The sequence below is a fragment of the Diabrotica undecimpunctata genome, chromosome 7, assembly GCF_040954645.1.
Source record: "Diabrotica undecimpunctata isolate CICGRU chromosome 7, icDiaUnde3, whole genome shotgun sequence".
NCBI classification, from domain to species: Eukaryota; Metazoa; Arthropoda; class Insecta; order Coleoptera; family Chrysomelidae; genus Diabrotica; species Diabrotica undecimpunctata.
In genome coordinates this window covers 125,251,251-125,278,706 of record NC_092809.1, presented here as the reverse complement: position 1 = coordinate 125,278,706, position 27,456 = coordinate 125,251,251, and the positions used below count along the sequence as shown (strand labels likewise).

The window sequence follows — 27,456 nt, the reverse complement described above, 5'->3', positions numbered from 1 at the left end:
CATAATGATAACTATGTAGTCTTGAGTTGTCCAGAATTTCTTGGAGAAAAACTTTTCAATATTATCAACGAATATGTCTATATTCATAAAACCTATATAAAGAAACAAATATTTATTGATGAAACAACAATACAAAATATTGCCCTGCTTATTGTGTTTTTATAGTCTAAAGTCTAATAATTAAAAAAAGAAGTTAAATCGGAAGTGAATACCCATCCGATGGATGTATATTATATTTATAAAGTCTCAATGCACGCAACCAACATTACAGAATTTTGACTTCGTAGCTTCGCAATCGCAAGCTCCTTTAGTTGATATCAATTAAATTAAAATTGTAAACATTTTACATATTAAGTAATTATGTATGGTATTTTTAATACAACTTTTTTAAATTAGTTGTTTCGTAGATGCATTTTTATTATTTTTTGATATCTTTTATAGAAAAAATACACCATACACAGTTACATACGTACTTATGCTGTAAGTAATGATAAACTGTTTTTAAGCACTTTATTTGATGTCAGATATTTTAGGTTGGATGTACCTATAGTTCTAGATATGTCTTAGATTATTCAAAAGCTGGATTATAGTAATAATCGAAGTGGAAATCGAAAAGTCAAACTAAACTAATTTTAAAGTAAAATTCAGGCCTATTCCCAACAAACTAGTAAACTGTATAATATATCTAAACCTAGTATCTTTTTCCCATAAAGTATAGTTATACAAATTATAATTGACATATTAAAATACAGGATAATCTCTTAGAATATAAAATCGCTCCTTTTATATTTAAGTATCAACGGATTAAAGACATAATATATATGTATTATAAAAATTATTAATTATCCTACAAGTTGGATGCTTCATCATGTCCATTGAAAACAGAAACGTCATCAAAATTTAATTGTCAGTTTTGACATTGACAGTAGGCGTTGTGACTGTGCTGTGACCTGTGACACATGTATCGTAAATATGAATATGTGATGTGTTGATTTTAGGTTTGATTTGGTTTGGAATTGAATAATAAAATGTATAAAGTTATGACTGTACCGTTGTAAAAATTTAAACAAAAAAATGGAATATTTTAGAAGTGGACTTAAATCTGTCTTAGGTACAACAACGCCCGGAAATCAGCCCACAGATGCAGAAATAGTAAGAACACAACATCAATAAAATGCAATATGTTTGTCAATCAATTTTCTTGTAGGTTGAAAGATTATTTAGTCGAGTTAGTACGTCTACATTACTGGAAGATAGAAGAGATGCTTGTAGAGCTATTAAAGCCCTTTCCAAGAAAAATAGACTGGAAGTTGGGGCTCAGGGTCTAGACATATTGAGACAAGTATTAGAACTGGACAGGAGTGACTGTGAAATAGTAGGATATTGTTTGGATACCTTATGCAATATAACGTCAAAAGAAACATTTGAAGAGGAAAATGAAAACCTAAATAGACAAATTAATGTAGGAGAACAATTTACAGAAATGTTCCTTAAAAATTCTGAAAATGTGACATTAATTTTAGGATTTATGGAAGAATACGATTTTAGGGTAAGATGGCCAGCTGTAAGATTAATGACATCCTTAGTAGCATCTAAACCAAAAGATGTCCAGGATATCATACTAGTCAGCCCCATGGGTGTATCAAAGCTGATGGATTTGTTGTTAGAGAATCGGGAGGTTATTAGAAATGATGCATTGTTGTTGTTAATTAATTTAACCAAATCTAATACCAATATGCAAAAAATAGTTGCATTTGAAAATGCATTTGATAGACTATTTGATATAATAAGAGGTGAAGGTTGGACTGATGGAGGTATTGTAGTAGAAGATGGGTTACTACTAATGCTGAATCTTTTAAGAAATAATAATAGTAATATCAACTTCTTCCAAGAAGGTTCTTATCTACAAAGAATTGCACCCATGTTTGAATTGCCTCCAAATTTGGAGGAAATTGGCTGGACTCCACAGAAAGTGTCTAATTTTCTTTGTGTCCTGCAATTGGTGCGCACTGTTGTATCTCCAAATAATTCTGCACAAATTATCACTGCTTGTCAGAAAACTTTAAGAAACACTAATTTATTAGAAGCTTTGTGCAACATTTTAATGGCAAATGGAGTACCTGCTGATATCCTTACAGAAACTATCAACACAGTAGGTTAGTATATTGAACTTTTTTCAGTGAAATAAAATAATGCATACAGCTGTAGTACCTTTTATTATTAGAAAATTTGTAGACAGAATAATAAAGAAATTTGTAAGAGTAAAGTAAAATTTTCTTTTGGGGTTTTGGTTTTAAATTGTTAAAATAAGTTTCTTTTTCTTTTATATCTGCATTGAATATTTCTAAATGCACCTTCAGATTATGTATATGTTTATATAGCTATTGAATTCAACTTTTTTGCCTGATCACAAACATTCTTCACCTAACATTTAGGTTTTCAGACTGTACTGCTGAATATGTTGTATAATATACTCCTTGCTTGTTTTCAAAATATATGTAAGTAATTATTGACTAAATATAAAAAAAACTACTTAACTTTTTATCAAATTGTATAGAACAATTTTTTTTCTGTATTCATACCAACTTTTAAATTATGAAAAAGATTTTATCTATGAGCATAGAAGTTATTCTAAAGGTTTATAAGCTAAAAGTGACAGTAATTATGCAACAGAATTTTTTATTAATAAAAATGATTTTTTTTTACTGTTTTTGGGACATATTGATAGTATAACTCTTTAACTTCCATGTGGTACCTGCCGAAGTACCATATGTTGATTATTTTTTGTGTTACGCAAAATAACTGCTAGTTCCATATAGTTGTTAGGGCTTGTATTGCAAAAAAACATTTTTTGGATAAAAAATTAGAATAACTTTAAATTATTTGATGAATCCCTCTGAAATATTGAGGATTTATTAATCACAAGATGCATCTCTTGCTGCAATAATAAAGGTGTAGGTTTTATGAAACATAAACTATTAATGATATTGTCTTGTTTTTTTGGAGTAACAAATTAATTTTACAACTTCTAATATATGCAATTTTAAATCTTTTACAGTTTCATACCTGTTTAGCTGTAAGAATAAAATCAAAAAACTGCATTTTTGGTACTTAATTGTTAATAATTTTAAAACAATATCAAAATCTTTGCAGAAATTATAGGTTTTCTATATGTTTTATATGACTTGGAAAATATCGAAATACCTGGATAATTTCCAAGTCCTTAAAATGGTTTTTTACTTATTTCTCTGAGATATAAGATAATGCTAACAGTGTATCTTAAGAATACCACCATGAGGATAACATTCAGCAGGACAATATATAAGGAGCAATTGCTAAGAAAGACTACATTGCAAAGAATGCTAGTGGAAGAAGTATATCTAAAATTTAGTTTTATCAGTTATAAGATCATACATTAGCCCAATTTTAGTACTTTTGGTTTTCTGTATGTCTAGCAATTACTAACTAAACAACAACTGAAATTATTTTTCAATTAATATTTAAAAATATTGTGCCACCTGTAAAACTACATACTTTTGTTCATATAAAACTATCAATAAAATGAGTAACCATGTTTTCGCCTGAAGTTGGCTATATATTTGTATTAGTAGACACCTTCATTTCATATTGTACTAAATGATTTACTCTTTTAGGAGAAGTAATCAGAGGAAATTTAACAAATCAAGAATACTTCACAAATGTATTAGCACCCTCCAATCCGCCTCGCCCAGCCATAGTAGTTCTATTAATGTCCATGGTCAATGAGAAGCAGCCTTTTACACTAAGATGTGCGGTGCTATATTGCTTTGAATGTTTTTTGTTTAAGAACGAGATTGGGCAAGAATTAGTGGTTCAAACTTTGCTGCCTAGCAACACTGCAGCTTCTAATCTTAGTATGGGACAAATATTGTGTAGTGGTTTGTTCAGTAAGGATCATTTGAGTAATTGGTTTTCCGCTGTGGCCTTGTCTCACTGCCTCATCGAAAATCCAGCTCAGAAGGAACAGTTACTCAGGGTTTTATTAGCTACTAGTTTAGGTAAGTCCATACATGGAACCAAAAATATGCTTATATTAGAAAGCATTAAGCACATACAATATTTCACAATATTTTGTTTTTGAGTTTGAATGCTAAACAAACTAAATTGCCAATAGTATTCATGTATTTGAGTTTATTTTATTTAACTTTTGTGAATTTATTCTTGACATGTGCTAAAATAAAATTTTTAAATGTTTTCCAATAGCAATTAGACAGATGAGAAGTTTTTATGTAATAAAATTTATCTAATAAAATATAAAAATCAGTCTTTTTAGATATAAACTGGTTCTCATTTTGCTTTCTTAATAAAAAAATAATAAATTATCATACAAGTTGTTCAAGTACATCTAGTATGTTGTTACAATAGTACTCTTTAGTAAAATACCTTTCTCACCATTGCATCTTCGTCACTTCTGATTACATGCTAATCTATTTGGGCGTGACTTCAAGTTGTAGCATCTATGCGACAAACCTTGTTTTTTTAGTCTTTGATTTAAGCAGTTTTTGATCATTATGTGTGAGTGACCACATTTCAGCTCTGTATGCTAAAACTGATCTTATTGGTGTTCTATACACAGTCACCTTATTTAAAAAGGAGGCACGACAGTCTAGCACTTTGTCTTCCATCGTTGTTAATCCGTTTTGTAACAGAAGGACCTTGAGGTGTCGTTCTGGCTATACTATATGTGGGTGTCCGTCTTAGTTCCGTCAGTTTAAGGGCATTTGGAATTCTACCATAGCCTGGAACAGCTTCTGTCTATCTACTGAATTATAGGCTGCCTTAAAGTTCACAAATATATGGTGCGTGCGGACTTCAAATTCTAAGGTTTTCTCAAGAATTTGTCTCACTGTGAAAATTTGATCAGTTGTTGATTTATTAGATTGAAAGCTTCCTATGATTTGTTCAGCATAAGGGAGCATTTTCCTGTATAGTACATTCGATAGTATCTTATATTCCATGTTAAGGAGTATAATACCTCTTTAGCTGTCATATACCATCATGTCCCGTTCTTGTGAAGTGGGTATATTATACCTGATTTTCAGTCCACAAGTGTTTCCATAGTATACTACTCATCATTTCTTCTAGTCTTATTAGATTTCAGTGAAATATTTTCCCATATTTTCAGTGTGAATTGCCTCTTATATTTAGCCCTGTGTTCCTCTATGCATGGATTTTCATCCATTCTTGGTAGTAGTAATACCATCAGGGTAGTATTTTGTGCTTTTTGCTCCGTGGCCCTTTTTGGAGTTTTATAAACGGGCTGTGAGTTTTGTCCTGACTAGGAAGTGATCTGAGTCTATATTAGCTTCTCTACATACTTATATATCCAATATGTTAGAGAAATGCCTACTGTCAATAACTATATGGTCGATTTGGTTTTTTCTTAGACAGATTGTATATTTTTGTGAAAGCACTTGCTTGCTACCACCATTCCTAATAATGCTGCAAGATTAATCAGGCGTCAGCTGTTTTGGTTGCTGACTGTGACGGTTGTTTTGCTAGATTGTTTCTTGACTGACTTTCGCATTGAAATCACCTATAATAATTTTTATGTCATTCTTTTGATATAATTCAATGTCTGATAAAGTTCTCCAATCCTAGAATAGATCCTTCTTATCATCTTCTTTATTGTCAGTGGGTGCATGCATATTTATCATGCTGTCATTGAAGAACCTTGGACTTAGGGAGTCAAAACCTATGAAAATAGGTTTCAATCATTTATTGAGTAAGAATCCCACGCCAAAAATGTGATCAGTTTTTAGTAAGATACCACATAAAAATAGCTCTAGAATAGTAAAGAATTTTGTGTGTGAACTAATGATAATTTTTAGATGCTTTATATCAAGATGTAAAGATAAACAAGATACACATATGTACAGATTACTATTGGAGGAAAATTCAGGTTTAATTATTGTAATATCAAAGATGGTTAAATCAAATCATTTGAAGACTTTTTTGTTTTGGTTTTGACAAATTAAACTGTTTTAAACAAATTGAAAATTTTAAACTGACGTATATACTAACTACTTATCTATTTGAATATATAAAACTGTGTCAAATTATAATAACTATCAGTTTGTTACTATTTATGAATATCATTAATTAAAAAAGGAAAGTCATGTAAATAATTGTATTTTTTGTCAACTTTATTTAGATATCTACAAAGGGCTTCATATCCCATGTGTAATGTATTACTTGTATGTAGATAAGACAATAATTATAGTCTAAGATCCCACATCAAGAGCACTACGTTCATAATGTAGTTAATCAAACTCACATTTTTATATACATACATTTAAAATTAGGAGAATACATTGATAATAGGTTGTCAATAAAAAAGTGGCCGCAAATATTTTTAATTCAACTAATAGTAATTTTTGAACAAAAATTTTATATCGTTTATTTATTTTTTTTTAACTAAAATTCGCTGTTCATGACGTGTATGCGTGTATCACTTGTCAGGCCAGTGTCGTTGTGCGCTAACTTTATTTTACTTTATCTTTGATACCTCGCGTTTTTAACAGTTGGCAACCCTAATTTGCAACCATTTTTTTCTTAGGCATTCTTATATCATTATATTAAAAAAATTTTATTTAAAAAATAAATGAACGAAATACAATTTTTGTTCAAAAATTAATTAGTATTAATCGAATTAAAAATATTTGCGGCCACTTTTTGACTGGCAACATATTATCAATGTATTCTCCTAATTTTAAATGTATGTACAAATGTGCGTATGTGATGTATGTATGTAAGTTTGATTAAGTACATTATGAATGTAGTGATCCTGCAGTGGGATCTTGTACTATTAATTCCTGAAAAATCTAACTATGGGCCGAAGCTCGTGCACAGATGGATACCCACCAAAAGGAGATCCAAGAAAAGACCAAAAACAGAAAGGAATACAAAGGACAATGAGGGAGAGAAATCTGTAGCCTGGTGGTTGAAAAAGTAGAAGAGTCCCCTGCGAATTTTCTACTGCTGCACCTAGGCCTCCTTAAGTTTTTACCACTTCTCTATATCTTGTGTCCTTTTTATCCAGTTTCTAGCAATTCTGTGTATGTCGTCGGTCCATCTGCTGGGGGCCTATCCCCCTATATGTAGGTATATATATACACGGCGGAAAAATGTTATCCAAAAAATTAATTTAGATGATGATATCCATTGTATACATTACATTACATACTTATTGTCGTTTAATTTATCATCAGAACACAAAACATTTACATACCCGCGGAACTTATTAAATGTGGAGGTGCTACTCTGACTAATCATATATATATAAAATCATACTGAGAGCCTGGAATGAGGAACAAATCCCAGAAGAGTGGTGTATTGGGATCGTTTGCCCGCTACACAAAAAGGGCGATGAATTAGAATGTAGAAACTGTAGGGGAATAACCCTCCTTAATACAGCATATAAAATATTTTCGAGTATTTTATATGGTCGCCTGAGTGAATATTCAGAGGAGCTTCTTGGCGAATATCAAAGTGGTTTTAGGCCTGGTCGATCAACAACAGACCAGATCTTTGTGCTAAGGCAAATACTGGAAAAAACCAATGAATTCAATATCGACACATACCATCTTTTCGTAGATTTTAAATCGGCCTATGATAGTGTCCTAAGAAATAAATTGTATGAAGCCATGGATGAATTCCACATCCCCGATAAACTGATAAGATTGGTTAAGGCTACAATGCGTAAAGTTGTTTGCAAAGTCGAAATACAGGGCGAACAATCACAGGCATTTGAAACACATGTTGGGCTGCGACAGGGAGATGCGCTGGCGTGTCTCCTTTTCAACATAGCTTTGGAAAAGGCGGTCAGGGATGCCCAAATAGACAGCAGAGGAAACATTTTTAATAAATCATCCCAAATTTTGGCATATGCAGATGATGTTGATCTAGTTGCCCGCACAACACGCAAGCTAGAAGAAATGTATACCACCTTGTCAAACGCCGCAAAAAATATGGGCCTGCAAGTAAATGAAAATAAAACTAAGATAATGGCATCAACACCCAACAATAGAGCCAGAAACATCGGCCACCAATTCACGGTTGATAATTCTACCTTTGAAGTGGTGGACAAATTCACATACTTAGGCTCCTTGATCACCAAGGAGAACGTCACGACGGAAGAAATCAAGCGAAGAATAATCCTAGCAAACAAATGCTATTTTGGACTGAGTAAACATATGAGAAGCAGAAACTTAAGCCAAAAAACAAAAATAACCATATACAAAACCCTTATACAACCAGTGTTGACATATGGGTCGGAGACATGGACCATTTCCACGGCAGATGAAAATCTCCTGCTTATATTTGAACGAACGATCCTGAGAAGAATATTTGGTGGCATCTGTGAAAATGGTGTTTGGAGAAGGAGGTACAACTACGAGATATATCACAGATATAAACATATATTTGGTGGTAAAGACGTAGTATCCTTTATAAAAATAGGAAGACTAAGATGGGCAAGACATCTGGCAAGATCACAGCAGAACAAACCTCCTAGAAGAATCCTTATGTCACAACCTGTGGGAAGTAGAAATAGGGGTAGACCAAAACTCAGATGGAGGGATGGTGTAGATGAGGATGGTAGACAAATAGGCGCAGCAAACTGGCAACAGTTGGCAATGGATAGAACTGACTGGCGTAATAGACTTGGGAAGGTCGAGGCTCTTTTATAGGGCTGTAGCACCAATGATGATGATGATGATGACACAAAACATTTAACACAAAAGTGTTACACAGGAAATGTGTCGCAATTAAAAAGTACCAGAATGTTTCTGATTCTATTTTTAATGGTGGAGTAACTACCAAGTTTCTACACTACTTTCCTATATAGTCTTCTATACCAAGTTGGTATAGAAGAATTTCTGGCGATCATTATTATGCCAATAAGTTAAAATACATTTTTTTCTTGACACTTTGGATAAAAACAAATCATATAAGTTTGCATTTTTATATAAATTCAAGCTTAGGTAGTGAAATGCTGTTTTTCAAATATATACATATGATTAAATATTTACAATTTTTATTTTTAGGATCTCAGCCTGTTAGTTTACTTCACCAATGTGCGGTATATTTACAACATACGAGTAAATTGCAAGCAAAACTTGGAGTGTTAATGCTGCTAGCACAGTGGATGTCACATTCATCAGAAGCTGTTAAAATCTTTTTAAATGTTCCTGGATCTATGGCCTATCTTACTGCGCAAACGTCTGCTAGCGAGTTTGATAATAATGAAGAACTCCTCCAGGTAAATTTGACAATAACAAAGCCTAATGATGATTGGAAGTATTTGCTCTATTTCTTGTTTTCTTCCATTGTAGGTTATGATGTGTTGGTAGGTTGTTCATTGCTCAAATTTTTGTTGATATTTCGATTTATTTTGTTCCTTTTATTTTGACTTTTTCTGATTGTATTTAATTGCAAGATACTTCTGAGGACAATCGTTTCTTAATTTATCTTGGTCTCTACTATTTATATCACATATTACATATAGTACACAATAATCTCTGTTACGGAGCTCAAAACAGCTATCATTACTATATTTTATCAGTAGAAAAGATCATGAACAACTAACTGACTTTAGTTTATTGTATTGGGACAGCTTATTTATAGGATTTTGATCCAGTACTGGGTTAAATAGGTCCCAAGAAGATAGCTTGGAAAAATTATTTAAGGAACAGAACTGCAGACAACTACCAAATATATAAACTGAAAAGAATTAAAGTCAAAGATATGGTACTAGCAGCGAAACGGAAAAGTTGGGAAGAATTCGGAAACAAGATGGAAGAAGACTACCACTCTAACGAAAAGTTATTCTTTAAAACCCTGAAGAATTTAAGAACCGAAAAGGCTCCACAAACACCAAAGCAAATAAGGGACAAAGAGGGACACTTACTGCATGACAACGACTACATCCTAGATAGATGGAAGCAATATTTCGAGGATCTACTGAATATCCAAAACGATGTAGGCATTATCACAGAAGAACTAGAAGAGGTAGAGCAAGAAGACCAAATTTAAGATGAAATAACTATAGTAGAAACAAAAGAAATCATACAAAAGCTTAAGAAAGGCGACTGGATTTGATAAAATCACAGCAGAAATGCTTAAAAACATGGGCGACAAGGGCATTGAACTGCTAACAAAAGTATGTAATAGGGCATGGAGTGAGAGCCAAATACTAAAAGATTGGGAAGTGGGAGTTATTCTACCCATTTTCAAAAAGGGAGACAGACGCGAATGTAGTAACTACAGAGGAATAACACTACTGAGCATCCCATCCAAAGTATATGAGAGAATACTAGAAAAACGTCTATTACAAGAAGTTGATTCTAAAATGGAACAATCACAGAGTGGATTTAGAAAAGGCAGAAGTATCCAAGATCACATTTTTTACTATCAAGAAACTAATACAAAACGCACGGAACTCAAGCACTGAGTTATACCAAGCCTTTATAAACTTAGAAAAGGCATTTGATAGTACTCCAAGGAAGGTGATTGACATATGTTTAAAAAAGAAAGGTGTGAAAATCAAACTCAGGCAAGCCATTATGAGTATATATAGACATACAAGGAATAGAATCAGAACCAATAATATGGAATCCGAAGAGTTCATAGGAAATGAGGGTCTACGTCAAGGAGGAGTCCTAGGCCCCATGTCTTGGATGACATAATTAAAGAAACTAGAGCAGAAACATTGAAATTATATGTCGGACATAGAAATCTAGATGCAGTTTGGATCTCAAAGTGTGCATACGCAGACGATCTAGTGATATTTGGGATAAATGAAGAAGCACTCAATCGAAATTTACAAGTATGGAACGCTGCACTAATTAAACGAAATTTAGGATCAATAATTAGAAGACGAAAGTAATGGTATGTGGAAAAAATAGAAAACAAACGAAGATAACACTTAACGGAAATACACTTGAACAAGTCGATACTTACAAATACTTGGGAGTACAAATAGAGAACAGAGGAACTGAAGAAACTGAAATAAGTTCCATAATAGAAAGTGCTGCTCGGATGTACCACGCAATTAAAAGTACGTTTTTGTCTTAGAGAGAACATCTTAAGGTCCAATCAATTATTAAGAAAATTGAAGAGGCCCAACTGAGATGGTCACATGGTTAGAATGAATCAAGAAAGACCAGTTAAAAAAGTATGGGAAGCCAGAAGATAAACCAAGAGACCAAGGGGCAGGCCAATGAAGACATGGGATGATAATGTAACCTCAATCCTAGAGACACGAGGAATCAGCAAAGAACAAGCAAGAAACCAATCAAAGAATAAGAAGCAATGGAGAAAAATTGTACATGCAACTAACTAAAGACATTACACCCGACACCTTAGGGTAAATGGGTTTAGGATATATATATACTGGGTTAAATAGGTTCCATTTTTACTCATAAGGCGCAAATCTTCGAGTTTACATTGGAAAGAACAGTTTTTCATGTGAAAAGGTGAATTAAACCACATTATAGGCGAATAAGTTAGTTTTTTACTTGACACAACTGTATAGATGGGTTTGACAAATGAAATGTGTAGTATGAGATATTACAAAAAGACTCTCATCTAGGAATTCATCAATTTTTTAGTGGAACTATTTTATGTATCTAGGTACACAAAATTATTTAATAATAAATACCACTTTTTTAAGTTTTTAAAGATTTACAATGACTCCGTAGATTATAGTTAAAATTAAATGGCAAAAAAATATTCGGAGAGCTGGTTAAAAAAACAGAAGTTTTAGAAAAAATGAGGTCCTACACCCCTAGGAGCCAAGATAGTCCGTTTTTAAAAAAAATCATTTTTACGTTAATTAACAACATGAGCAAGAACATTCAAATTTTTTTGGGAGGAGGGTCAATAATGATTTGGGGAGGTATTTCTTACGAAGCGCGTACTGATCTTGTTGTGTTCGGTAGAGGCAGTGTGAATGTCCAAGTATATGTGCAAGAAGTTCTCCAAGACGATGTCATGCCTTTTGCACCATTCGTTGGTGATAACTTCAGACTAATGCATGACAATGCACGTTGCCGTACAGCAAGATCTACCTGTGAGTACCTTAATGAGGTCGGGATTCAAGTTCTACCATGGCCAGCACACAGTCCCGATCTTAACCCAATTGAGCATATCTGGGACAACCTCAAAAGACGGATAAGAGCAAGAGTACCAGCCCCTGCATCCTTTGAAGAGCTGAAGACAGCTGCGGTAGAGGAGTGGCACAATATCCCCCAATCTGATATCCAGGATATCATTAATAGATTGCCAAACCGGCTTCAAGAAGTCATAAGAGCTAGAGGCGGCAACATCCATTATTGATACCCAATTTTTTTTCAATTAGACTTTGATTTTCAAAATATTGTTAATTTTAATTTTCTTTGAAGATTTTATTCATTGGATTTTTACTGTAACAAATGACTTTTTTTTTCAAAAAGATTATTTTTTCTCTTCCGCGGAGATAAAAATTGATAAAAAACATGTCTAGTTTTTAAAGCACCTAACTTTTGTATTATCCAACATAAGCGAATCAATCAAAAAACAAAATGTTGAGAAAGCATGAGGCTATAGTTACGATTTAATTTCAGTATTCTACAATTGCTAGAATATTCCACAGGGTGATGCAAACTTTAAGAAGAAAACACAGTTTGATTCGTACACCCGGTATACAATGAAAATTTACCTGTTTAGCAACAATATTATTATAAAGATATTGTCAAGGAATAAGGCTATAACATATTAAATGAATCACTTAAATCGGACAACAGGTTTAGGAGATATAAGAAATCAAAAATTACTCATTTTTAAGGTGGCCGGTTAATTTTGGCCCAGAGTGTATGATTGTTGCGTTCAGACTAGAGTAAAATGAGTGGGGTTAAAAAAATGACATCTCTGGTCCTACTGGACTAAATTTTCTCTTTATTTTTTTAAACCGAGGTAGGTAACAACAAAACAAAGCAGTTAATAACTACGGGATGTAGAAACCTTTTCTTATGTCATTTTTTTATTTAAAATATATTAAATAAATATGATTTATAAACAATATTAATTTTTATTTATGAACATTTTTTCCATATACTCTATTATCTTAATTAAATTTGACCAAATCGCCAAAACGTAGTATGAAATATAGTTTCACGAGCCATATTCAGAAGATCAAACCCACCGATAATCATCCACGAGATTATTGTGGTGGCACAGCAAGGGTGAGACAATATTCCTCAAGAAGAGATTGACAATCGTATCCTTGCAATGCCAAGCCGGGTCAATGCATGCCTCGAAAACAGAATATTGATGCTGCTATTTTTTTTAGATAATTAGGAATTTTAATAAATAGAGTTTTGGGATCTTATTTCGCTTTTATTATTTTTTCCCACGCAAAACCTATGTATCTAAAAAATATATGAGTAACTGAAGTACGAGAATAACGAATTCCATATAAAAAATAATTATTTTTATTATCTGATAAATTTTGAAGGTCCCAGGTTTTTGACGCTGTCTATTTCTATGTTCATGTTTTGAAATATTTTATTAATTTTAATTAATCAATTTTATCGCATTTTTTAGGGCCTTTGTGCATTCCTGATGGGTCTGTGTGTCCTATATAACGACAATTCAGTACAAAATTACTCGAAGGAAAACTTAAGTCAGCTTGTAGAGAAACGTGTCGGAATAGATACATACTGCAAAAAATTAGTCGAAATATCCAGACACGAAGTATACGCCAAGGCAGCCAAGCAACCCCAAATTAAGGCTAAACATTCCAGCGAACTTTTATTGGAGTTCGAATTTTGTAAATTATTAAAATCTCTGGAAGGAGTTATTATCCAAGCGTTAGGCGTCCAGCGAGATCTTTCCAATGGTATGTCAGAATTGAGCCTGAATGAGCACGAGAATGCCTTGTTGCTGCAATATAAAGAGCTTATTCGGGATCAGGACAAGAAATTACAAGAGAGTCAGAAGACCATTAATAATTTGCAGAAGTCAATTCAAGATCTAGAGGTAAAGTATTTTTGCTTGGTATAAACTATTTGTTCAACATCATCATCATATTTCGTTTTAAGCGTCATTTTACCTTCAGCCTTATTCAATTCGAGGACACCGCCAGGGGAAGTGGTTACACTGGCGAGGTCTAGAAAAAATCCAGCCATCTGTTTAACAATAGTTATTCTTTAAATTACTAAAATGGACCCACAAAACCCTTGACTATTGGCACTCAGCTAACCTTTATATAGCGAGATTGGAGTGGATTCGATTCATATTAAGTCGAAAAATAGGAAATTATTACCAAGCGCCAGTTAGATTAACCTCTGTGTCAATCATAGGACAAATACTATTCTATTCTAATTAGCCTTCTTCGGTCCATCTTTGGACATAGGCCTCCCCAATCCTTTTCCATTCTTCTCTGTCTGTCGCTACAGACATCCATCTAGAGCCCACGTGCTTGTTGATATCATCTGCCCATCTCATTTGGGGCCTTCCTCTGCTTCGTTGATATTCCCACGGTCTCCAACTTATAAGAATTTTTAAACTTTTATAAGAATCGATCTTCTTTTTGTCTTATATTGTGTTCGGCAAATCTCCATTTCAATTTTGCAACTTCTTGTCTAACATCCCTCACTTTTGTTTTCTCTCTTATCCACTCGTTTCTCTTTTTATCCATTAGTCTTATGTGCAGCATTTGTCTTTCCATTGCTCTTTGGGTTTTTATGATTTTGTCCATGTTTGCTTTTGTAAATGTCCACGTTTGGGAACCATAAGCGAGAACAGGGAGTACGCATTGATTGTATACTTTGGTCTTAAGATGCTGTGAATATCTTTTGTTTTTAAGAATGTAGCTTAGTTTGCCAAATGCCGCCCATGCCAGTCTAACTCGTCTTTTTATCTCTGCTGTTTGGTTTTCTTTGTTAAGTTTTATACTTTGACCCAGATATATATAATCCTGAACTTATTTTATTTCATCTTGTCGGATCCTCATTGTGGTGTCTTCATCTGTATTTGTTATGATTTTGATCTTGCTGTAATTCATATTAAGGCCTATCTTTCCATCTTCTACGTCCAGTTCTTTCATCATTTCAAATAATTCTTCTTGTTTATCGGTTATCAATGCGATGTCATCAGCGTACCTTAGATGGTTCAAACATTGTCCACAAATTTTTATACCTTCTTCTTCCCATTCTAATCGTTTAAAAATATCTTCCAGAGCCTGATTGAAAAGTTTCGGTGATATTGTGTCACCCTGTCTCGCGCCTCTATTTATTTGTATTGATTTTGTTTCTTCATATACTTTAATTGTTGTTTTGGCTTCCCTATATATATTGGCTATTAGTTCCCTATATCTGTGGTCAATTCTGCTGTTAATCAAAGAACTTTTCACTGTCCAATGTTCGACACTGTCGAAAGCCTTTTCGAAATCTATGAACGCTATATAGAGGAATGTGGTATTCATCTGCATCAAACTGTTGTTTAGTCCCTAACCTTACTCTACTGTACTGTAGACAGTACAAAAAATTTTGTTTTGTTTTCCATATTTTTTCCATTTAATAGAGGGCGCCAAATTCAAGACGAAAAAAAAATTATTCGTCTATGGCCGACAGTTAATGTCCGGATTGGCAAGCCTGAAATAAAAAACTTAAACGGCATTTTAAAAAGGAAGGTTCCGCACATACGAATTTATTTCCATTATTAAAAAATAATGTTGGCCTAATGTATGTTAATTCGCATGTAAGATATGTTATGAATATTCATTCAAATCGGTCCAGCCAATACGGAGATTAACTGTCTGCTGTGTGAAAAAAAGTGATTTCGAGAAAAACGCATTTAAAGTTTTTTCTCGTATTATTTTTTGATTTTTATTAAAAACTAGTGACTTTGCCTGTCGTAATAAACCAAGTAAATATAAAGTATGATCTGGTGCGCTTCTGACTTACTTGACATCATGTTTTTTACTATACCCTGTATATATATATATATATATATATATATATATATATATATATATATACATTATATGTACTATAACTCTCACGTCATTTGATTTGATGTGTCATATGCTAGTATTAGGCTAGTTGTTTATTTTGTCAGAGGCCTTCTTCAGGTAAATAAAGCAAATTTGTATTCATAGTGCCCTATGATATCTCGTATGTCGCTATACGTTCATTAATAATGAAGACACTGTGTAGTATCCTTTTGGTCGCCTTGTTTGGTTTTTCTATCTTAATATATTCGTTATATCCTTCACTTTCATTTAAAGCAACACACGCTCCAATCGAACCAGTAAAAAAGCAGATATTATTTAATGCCCTTTTGGCAATGCTGCAATGTGTGATTTTTCGGTCTCAACATATTCGCTATCCCCTTTCCTTTCCTACTATGATGTATCATACGTCACGATCCGATGAACTATTCTACCCACCACAAAACGTTAAAAAAATGAGCAGAATCAACCTTAGCATTTTCTTATGAGATTTTACGTGGGAAAGGAAGCAGAAGGTAATAGCAGGCTTTTTACAGCTATAGCTTTTACTTAATTTCTTTTAATTTTACTTAATTTTATTTGATTGCTATTTAATTTTACGTAAATCCGTTTAACTTGATTTAATTTTATTTAGTTTTATTTTATTTTATTTTGGTAAAACGTTGACGTTTATTAAACGTCATTTTATTTTTATAGTAAGTGTATATGTGTGTCTAACCCAATAACGTATTATAAATATATATTATACGTCATTGATCTTACCTTACAATTATAATAACCTATATATTTAGCAATTTTGCGAAAAAATCAATTGCTATGAAGTAGTAAAATTTCCGATTAAAAATATTTGAATCATCAATTTGTAGAATGAATTAGGAATATATAATAAATTGTTGTTTCAAGAACAAAATATGATCGAAATGTCAGATGTTGGTAGTTCAGATTTCTTTCTTAGGTGGCGTAGTTACCTTACTGGACAAACCGTGTGACTTGTCATCGTAACCTTTTATATAAATAGATATCGAGTTTGATCTCTTGAAATTGATTAATCTGCTATTCCTGGACCATATAGTAATCATAAGTAAAGGCCTGTTCTTCCTCTTGCTGAGCATCTTTTCGCTCATCATGCTCATCAAACTCTAGGGGCAATTCTTTTTCTCGATTTTGAAGCTATTTCCTTGTGCCATTTTAAAGTAATGACTATTTTAATAGGAATACGCCACAATTGAAGGTTAAAATAAGTTTATTGACGTTTCAATTTCCACTTCGGAAATCGTCATTAATAATTTATTAATGTTTCTATTTTGAGAACGATTTCCTAAGTGGAAATTGAAACGTCAATAAACTTACTTTAACCTTCAATTGTGGCGTATTCCTATTAAAATAGTCATTACTTTTCTCGATTTATTTGCATCTCTTCTTGGTCGGCTGTTGTTAAACACACATCGGAAACAGAAGTCGTTTTACACAAACAAGAAGTACAATCCATCAGTACACAAAAAAATCTAAACCATTACGACCAACACCGAGTAAGCGCATGACAAAAACCACGTGCCGGTTGATTTCTAATGCTTTATAGATCACGTTGCATGAATTTATTTGTCGGTCACCAGATTCGACATTGATTTTGAAAGTAAGACCGCCAATACTGGTTTTGGAAAATTCAGTATTTTTGTCGCACGTTTTACACTTCAGCATAGTCGATATTTTCCGAAAACGTAAAAGCGATAATACAATAATTACTGTACTTTCATCTATTTAACCGCAAGATCAGTTTTGTTTGATATTTTTTGGCGGATGCACCAGTAAACGATATTCAGCTCTATGTTGGTTTCTATGATCTTCTTGTACTGCTCCTTTTTTTGTTTTTGTAGTTTTACTCGCTTTTCTGTAAGGTATAGGTATTTTTCCGTTACAATATACTTGTAAATGACCAAATAACTACTGCAAACACGACTGAAAGATGAAAATATTATACTCTGTTATGTCATTACTAACGGTTTAAGGAGTTGAAATACGAAAAAAAAAATCTTTTTAAACCAAAAGTGTACCTTAAACTCTACTATTGATTCTCTTAGCCCTTTTTTATTATAAAACCCTTTCCTAATACTGGATTCTTTCCACCAGTGTTAAAGAATACTATATCTTCTATTTTTAGTATATCATTTCCCTCTGTTTCGTTTCCTGCAATGCCACTATGTCAAATTGGAACTTTTGATTTTTCTAGCTAGGTGTTTAAGTTTCCCTTCTCAGTTGTTCCTCTTGCATATTATGTTCCTAAAAGTAAATGTTCCTTCCGACATGCATTATTGGGTTTTTATCCGATTTTAACTTCTTTCATCTTTTTTCTGTTTTCCCATTACCCATATCCTTTTCCTGTGCCTGTTTTGTGAATAGAATAAGATGGGTCGATGTGGTCGCCAGCATCTCTAGAAGATAGGCACATTTAGAAGAAGTTTTGTCAACGTTTTTCTTTTGGTTTTTTAACTCCTATTGAACCTAACCTAACCTCATATTTGTCGAGTTCTTTCTTGATCTGTATAATGAGCTTTTTTATTGTTTCCTTGCTTTCTTCTAGTTCTTTTCTTATTTCTTGTCGTTGTTTATCATTTATATGAATTGATAAATCTTTGTTACTTCATTTTTTACCTTGACTTTTAGTTGCTGTTCTTGGGATCGTCCTACTCTTTCTGAACAGTTTAGATTCTTCTTTGCTGTTTTTATATATTTCCTTCCTTTTGAACTCCCTTCTGAATGAATGTCATTACTGTGTATATATCATTCCTTTTTCAAATATTTTTCCATGTTTTTCACTTTTGGAGAATGCAAACAGGTCTTTGATGTTTTAATTTTAGAGTTTTCTCAGCTCCAAAATATGCTATTTTGTTTGCTTACATACTCATTTAAGTAAAGGTGGGCTTCATCAGAGAAGGAAAAGTTGCCGAAGCTCTCGAAGATTATATCGACTAAGGATTTTCTTGAATCTTCTTGAATTTTCTGAATTAATTTTCTTTTATTGCTTGTACCAAATTCGGCGCAAAGGCGTTCGTGATATCGCAAAAGCGTCTAAACCCTTGCGCGTGAAACGCCTTGAGTTAAAAATGTGTCTGGCACAGACATGTTTCCTTACTTCTTGTTCTCTTCGCGGCTCTTGCTCCGTAATTGCTTTGATTGTTTTTGATTAGTATTATATAATTAATAATTTTTAATATACTAACCCAGGGATCTTAAAATAGACCCGAGGAGATTTGCAAACTGATCACTGGTCTACCTGCACACCGTGGCAAGTAAATGGTTGCAAATCGCTAAGGTTGGATAGTTTAAAAGAATAATCCAAGTCCGAATGTAAATAAAGTAGCAGAGTTGGGGACCATTTCAGATATAACCGGAAATAGCACATACTCACAAATATTTTCATTAACAAGTTCACTATTAAAAACCTATGTATCTTAATTTTTATATTACAGATCTGTTTAGATTGGCAGATACGTCTAATAGGCCACTCACCGTAAGATACCCGATATATCATTTAAATTTTAAAGCAATTTGCTTAAAATAATATTGGAATTTAATAGATTACCACGTAAACAAGGAGTGTAACAGTTAACAGGCAATCTTCCATATTGCATACAAGCGCCTTATGGCAAAAAAGCTGGTGATGAGTTTACCTATCTGCGGTGATGAGTTTACCGATCTCCAAAGGATGCTGGTGATCAGTTTGGTATATCTCGGAGGGTTTAATAATTTTTTCGGGGTTATAAAGTGATGAGTTTGTACACGTCCGAATTTTTTAACCCATGATATGATTATATTAACACTTTGACACTGACTAATATTGTGCCTGGTAATGCGATCGAAATAGACGGTGAGTAGCGGCATTAGAAAACTTGTTTTGTGAACTAAATTACTAATAAACAAACTTAGAATACTGATACACTATGTGACTCGAAGGTATCATTGCTCGGTCCTGCTGGGTTATGGGCGCCGTCGTTTATAGAGGTGAGAAACACAAGAAAATAGACACAAAACAACAAAAAAGAGGAAAGAGAACAATTATTCAAAAAAAGGAGCCATTGTTTAATATTTGAATCCAAAAAAACAGATGCAAAAATGAGATATGTGAAGAAACAAGAAGTACAAAGAAGACAAAGACAAAGAAGATAATTATAACAATAACTTACCCTTTTTAAATGGGTTATCAGACAAGTAGAATCGATGTTTACATCCTGCTTTGAAAATGGAAAACGAAGAGAATTGAGAATGTGGACTATTTTATACATACAATTTACATGAATAATCAGAACTCTGCTTGGCCTAACGGTTTTACCGTGAATATTTTACATAGAATATTTGCAAACAAACCAGAACGGCATTTTATAATAATACTAAAGCGGTACCTTTTAAGAAAATCATCGAAAGTGGACGAAAATAATTAATTATTTAATGGATGTTTTTTTTTCGATCATGGGTAGTCAAAATATCATACTCAACATCATCATCAACTTGTATGTGTCCACTGCTGGACATAGGTGTCCTTCAGCTCTTTCTATCTGTCTCTGTCTTGTGCGGCTTGCATCCAGTTACCGCTAATGCGCTTCAGGTTCTCAGTCCATCTGGTTGGTGGGCGTCTTCTGCTCCGTAGTCCTTCTTGTTTTGGTCTCCACTCGACAATACGTTTTTTTCATCGGCTGTCTGATAATCGGGTGACATGTTCTGCCCAATTACTTTTTAGCGACGCAATTTTTTTGATCAAAATATATCGGAAATTTTTTATTAACACGGCTTGAATAATTTCCTGGGAAATACTTATTTCGAAATATACTGTGTTATGCAAAACTTAGTAAAATAAACGAAGTTTAGAGAAAATGTAACAAAAGTGGAAACATTTATGGCCAGTCTTTTACAATAATTTTTAAATTTTGAGTTTACAATTACATATCTGTATTATTTTTAGGCACAAATAAAAGAATTGCACGAAACCAGTACCCAATTGACTGACCAAAACACACTATTGAAAGCTCAACTCGCAGTTAACCCTAGTAGTAAATCAAGTCTCGAAACTAACGAATTACCGCCACCAGCTCCCGATGTTCACCTTTTAGAAAAAATTAAGAAACTCGAAGCCGAAAACGCCGAAAAAGATGAAGAACTCGAACGAGTCAGAAAGGACCAGGACGATTTGTTAGAAGTTTTGACAGACCAGGATTTGAAATTGAACAGTTTTAAGCAGCGATTAAGAGAATTAGGAGAGACTGTAGAAGATCCAGATTCAGATAATAATTCAGAAAATGAAAATGAGTCGTGATTTTTTATATTATTTATATTTTTTAATGAACTGTATATTAAAAACAAATTTAAATATTTCGGATGTTATATTCCAAAAAGTAATATATTTATTCGGAAACGATAAAGCTATTATTATTTACATACTACGGTATAGTTAGAAGTAGGAGTATTTCGGTCAGATTACTCAAACATTTATTTATTTGGAGCTAAATTATTACATAATAAAAAGTTACATTACGATGTTATCGATGACATTTTTTTAAGAACGAACCTGATATAATTGCGGCTTGAATATCATAAAAATTTGTGTAGGCGGCGATTATCTAACCAAATGTACAACGTACAAGATGTTTTTCCTTATCGGTTGGGTACTACTGTACAGACTACAGTATAATGCACAGCCTAAGTTTGGCGTGATTGGTCACAGCATAAGAGGTGTCTATGCTGTGGATTGGTCGGCATCTTCATCTGATTTTGAATTTTTCAGGTCATGTATCTCTTATCTTTTGGGACTCTGAAATATTTTCAGCCCGAAAATAACTTAGACGTATTTTGCTTATTTAACATTATTTTCTCTTTTAGGGACTTCGAAAATATTTCGAATATTTTATTTCTTTTTCAGGTTAAAAATAACTTAGATTATTTTTCTGATATTTATATACTGTTTTGGGACTTTGAAACATTTTTACTATAAAAATAACTTAGGATTATTTTTACTTTTCAGGTCTTTTTCGACTTAGGAAATTTTTAATACGAAATTTGTGAATTACTTTTTATTTGTTTATATTTGGTTGCATGTCTTTGTTGATTAGTCCCGGAGGCACTACGACAGACACAAATTTCGCATTTTCAGGAAAATCTGACAATTTTAAATAACTTTTGTTTCCCGAAATTATTGGGACTTGCTTTTTGCATTAATTAGTCTTAGGTGTCATAACTAACGACCTTCTTTTACAGATTCTTAGTTCTAAGACTAATTAACACATTATTTTCAGATTCTTAGTATTAAGATATCTAACCCCTTTCTCTGCAGATTCTTAGTTATAATACTAATCAACTTTTATTGCAGATTCTTACTTGTAATAAACATTTAATTGTATTTTAATAAAGGTATTTTTCCAGCTAGCTAGGGTTCATATATAACCTATATGTCCACGGACCGTGATCCCTATATGCTCCGGTCCAACATAGCTATGGATAGTGCGACTGGACCACCTTCCCTCATTCCCGAGGGTCAAATCCAGCGAAAATTAGTAATATATGTAGTAAAATTTCATAAAATATATGTATAAATGCTTGGTTTAGGCCTGAATTTTAAAGCTGTGTTAAGTAATGATGTTATAATGATGTTATATTTGTAGGCTTTTATATTAGAATTGTATTTTTAAATCGGGATGTACTGGGCCCTAGGCGAGGTTTAGAGGGGTTTTCCTTCGCCATTGCACCAATAACGGCCCCCTCTCCTTTGATTTCCCAGATGTTTAATAAAGAATAAAGACATTTTAAACGTAAAGTTTGCAATAGTTATTTCCAGTAAACCTCTGCTTCATTTTGTTGACAATGACAATTTTTCATAGTACTCGATTCACAATATATCTTTTTATTATCCTACATTTGTGGTGAAATCTAACATAATTCAGTGTTCTAAAAAATGAAAATGGATAAATGTCAATTTGGATTTATGCAAGGAGGCAGGTCTACATCAGCAATTTTTATTATAAAACAGCTAATTTAACAATTTAGAGTGAAAGAGATAGACTTGCACATAGTATTATTAATCTTGAGAAAGCACATGATGAAGTTATCAGAAACCTACTGTGGCAGAGATTTAGTAGGAAGGAGTGCCGGCTGAATATGTGAGTGGAGTATGAGCAAGTAACAACTATAATAGTGTTAGAACTACTATATATAGTTAGAATAACTATTATAGTCTTAGAACGATACAATTGTAGGTGAAACTGGTCAATTTTGTGTGCTTCATCCGGGTTTCGCCCATATTTATTCTTATTTGTGCTGGATTAGATAACAACTGAACCTCCTTGATATAGAGTAGCGGAGACAGGTCCTTAATGAAAAATGATTAAAATTAAGTTGGATACAAACAAAATATTTAGAATATTCTTTTAAAGATGATATTTCAAGTCCAGATAGAGTAGTTGGCTTGAATAGACAAGAACTCACAAAAGATGATAATTTTCGGCTTTTAGGATCGGTATTACCGTTTTATTTATCATACTTCAATTAAAGGTAAAGGAAAGAGGCAAATTGAATGATGTGTGATAAAAAAGGTACCAAGAAAACTAAAAGGTAATTGTATAGGACTGCTTTTAGACCAGCTATGATGTATGGTACTGAATGTAGGGCAGTAAAAAGGGGATGAACAGAAATTGCATGTTTCTGAAAAACCATAATCTCAGAGAAAAAGCGGACAGGTACTCCTAAAGTTTACAGGAAAATAATTAGAGAAGCCGATCCCACATAGAGAAAGCTAACGAGAATAATAATGTTAATGAATGTTCTAGAAATAAAAATAATAAGAACCTCTAAATCTTAATAAAAACATTACCTGATCAAAAAAATTAAAACAATATCTATATATCTAATAAAAAAAAGCATCATCAAAGCATATCAAAATAAAAAAAACACAAGTCAGAATTTAATTTTACCTACATAATCTCAAAAGAAAAAATAATTACATTTCTAATAAAACTGTAATAGCCAGCTTAATCCTAAAATGTGAATATCATCCGCTTTGTACCAATACCACAGTATATTGCTACTCTGTATATTGCTAATAAATTCTTTAGCGATATACTGTGTCACAATACCTCAATTGTCATTTTAATAAACATGAAACCCGCCAATTTTTAAATTGGGACCCACCCACCAACCAATCACGCCAAACCTAGGCTGTGCATTATAATGTAGTCTCTACTGTACATGAATATCTTTAAATATTTGCTAGAGTGTGCATAATCATAAAAATTAATAATTCATACTGAGTACAAATACATGATTGTGACATAACCAACCGTCAGTATTATGTTTTGAATTCGGGAATTTTTTAGGTTGCATAGAAATATTTAAATGAATTAGCTAAATTTGTAGTGCTAATTTAGCGTTGGTATTTTCTAAAATGTGCAGGATATGATGCAGAAAAGGCATTCAGGCATCATCAAATGTCCAAAAGTCTTCTCTGTCCATAATAATGAAAACACCTTCTCCAATGTAATAAAAATCATACTGAAATGATAACATCTCCTAAGGTAAAATGTTCCGGAAGCAAACAGCCTCCGTTCGGATATCCGGATGATGACTATTTCAGGGGGACCACCATTGCAGGTTAGAAAAATTAGGATAGGGTTTGGAATCTTGAAAGTCTTACAGGAAAAAGTATGGAGTTCATAAATACGCTTAAAAGGTAGAAGACAAAGAAATGATCTTGGTGGTAACACAAAGACGATACGAAAACCTCGTTGGTCATTATCGAAACCGTCATTAAGATGTGTATGAATAATAAATAACGGTCTAACAGAAACAAAAGGAATACGGAATGCTCCAAAACTGAAAAGCTAAATAGGCGTCAATCAATATTAACCAGAGATTTATAAATAATTCAAATTAGTTATAAACTATATCAAATTCTTACATCAATTATTAAAATTAACATGATACAAATATATATATATATATATATATATATATATATATATATATATATATATATATATATATATATATATATATATATAATATAGAAATATATAACACAGAATATATATATAACACCTATATAATACAGAAAAATTAGTCAACAAAATAAAAAAATAATGCAATACAATAACAATAACAATTATTAATTAAAAGATTTAAAAATGAGTAATAAGTGATAGGTACCACAATTTTTCGACCGAAAAAGCTTTTTGGTTCGTAAATCGAACGCATAATATTAGTCGTAAAATAAATTAATTTAATAATAATAAGTTAATATCCAAGTTAGTTATCCAGAGCAATTAATTAAATAAAAACAAAGTTAATATAAAATATAAAGTTATTCCGATTCTGGATTAGAAAACTCGTCATCCTCTTCTTAGGAGTAAAAGTCTTTAATGTGCCACTTTTCTGCACTAGATCCATCCAAATTCTTAACTATATACACTAAGGAAGAGAGCTCTTTAGATATTATGCCTTAAACGTATTTGGAAGTTACCCTGCCTACCAATTAAAACCACCCTCAGCTACACAGGCGCGGCTAGTCTTGTTTACACCGTCCTAACACGCATACGGAGCTTCATTTTCTTCTGTTTTTGCCTTTAATGTTTATGTTTGCTGTCGTTCCCTTAAATGATCTCTTTCCTTTTTACTATTCCAGTTATTGCCCCCAGGATTTCTTTGTATTCATTTTCTCCTCTTCTCGCCACTTCCATTATGTTATTCGCCCTAACTTCTCCCACCCTTTCGTATAGCTCCACCCTCTCGTTTGTAAACCTTTTGCAATCGAACACACAGTGTTCCACCGTGTCGTTTACCTCGCACTTGCCGTCTTTTTGCTTCCATATCTTTGCCATGTAGGCTCTGAAAGAGTCGTACCCCGTAAGGAACTGTGTGAAGAAGTAGTTAGTCTTTCTATGGCCGTGTTCTACCCAGTCTCCCACGTTCGGTATGAGTGTTCTTGTCCATTCAGCCCTATGCTCGTTTTCCCATTAAGCACAAATTTAAATTACCTCCAATCGAATTCAAGGAATTTAATGGAGACTTAAAAGATTGGCTTCCCTTTTGGTCGCAGTTCAAAGTAGTGCATGATGATGCATCAATTGATTTGAACGACAAGATAGCTTATTTGGGATAAGGTACTGTAGATACTAGTAAGGCTAGACGATTAGTGGAGAGTTTTTTTGCAGTTGCCGACAATTACTCAAATATAATTAAGAGTTTGCAGTCTAGGTTGGCAGCGAAAATCTCCAGATTGAAGTTTACATTAGAATTGACTGACAAAGTCAATTTTGAATCGAGTTTCTAGTAGTTTTTGTAATATTTCTGCCCTTTATGATATGATTTAGAGTCAACTTCGTTCACTTGAGATCTTAGGCATAACTGCTGACAAGTATGCGGCAATTTTATATCCTCTTATTGAGTCTTATTAACTAGAAGATATGATTCGACTATGTCATAGATCTTCACAGTTTTTAAGGCCTTCTGTTTCCGCGCCCATGGAAAATATCGGAGAAACTGCAGAAGTTACAACTTTAGAAACAAGATTGAGTGGCCTAAAGAGCTTTTTACAGAGTGAAATTTAAAATTAACAAAAATCGATTTAGCAACGGTAGGTTTTGGTTTACTGACTGAAAATAAATATAAATCCAATAGCCTTATTAAGAAGAAAAATGTAAAATTACCTAAGCTAGGAACGATCAGCTCTTAGCAACCGCTGCTGGGTTAATAAATTGTGCAGGTGTATTTTTTGTGAAGGGCAGCATGACAGTACAAATTATTTCAATGCACAAAAATTGACTATGGAATAGAAACGACGAACATTGTTAGAAAAGAAATCCTGTTTTCGATGTCTGAAAGTAGGACATTCTTCTAAAAAATGTAGAGGACGCTTGCCAATTTAAATAGTACATAGGTTTTTTTACAAAATCTGCGAATAAGCATAAGAAGTGCACATAGTACTGTAACGAAATAGCCAATCTCCGATACGTCATAATTCTTAGAGGGATAAATCTAGAAAACGTAAGAATTGGCATTTCAATAGCGCCCGTCTTTCGATGCGGTTTCGATGAGACGAATTAGAGGTGGGACTACCCCAGAATATTCTCGAACATAATACTTTTGGTATATATATGTAACGATGTTAGGAGTAGAGTTTAGTTGATAAGAGAGTACCGAACTGTAAACTATAAATAAATATATTTATATAAATTCGAACCGCTCGTTTTATTTAATCTCGCTACAGTACTAAATAAGTAAGGGCACTTATTGGCACTGGAGCGCCGAGAATCGCAGTTTTTTTACTAAGAGGATGGAAATATTCTACATACATTATTTGGCGGTAAAAACACTCCCGAACAACCACATAAAATGTACGAGGTAACTACGAGTGAAGGAGCATACTCTTGTTCATTTGATGCCTTAGA

General features: G+C 33.0%; 1 protein-coding gene across 1 annotated transcript; it reads left to right on the top strand.

Moving 5' to 3' along the window:
• Nucleotides 1–949: 949 nt before the first annotated feature.
• LOC140445780 (general vesicular transport factor p115-like) lies at nt 950–21,444 on the top strand. The gene is made up of 6 exons (XM_072538118.1): nt 950–1,152; nt 1,208–2,156; nt 3,654–4,037; nt 9,087–9,301; nt 13,624–14,058; nt 20,988–21,444. Exons 1-6 carry the CDS (start codon nt 1,075–1,077, stop codon nt 21,336–21,338), a joined length of 2,412 nt encoding a protein of 803 aa, XP_072394219.1. The 5' UTR covers nt 950–1,074; the 3' UTR covers nt 21,339–21,444.
• Nucleotides 21,445–27,456: the final 6,012 nt, after the last annotated feature.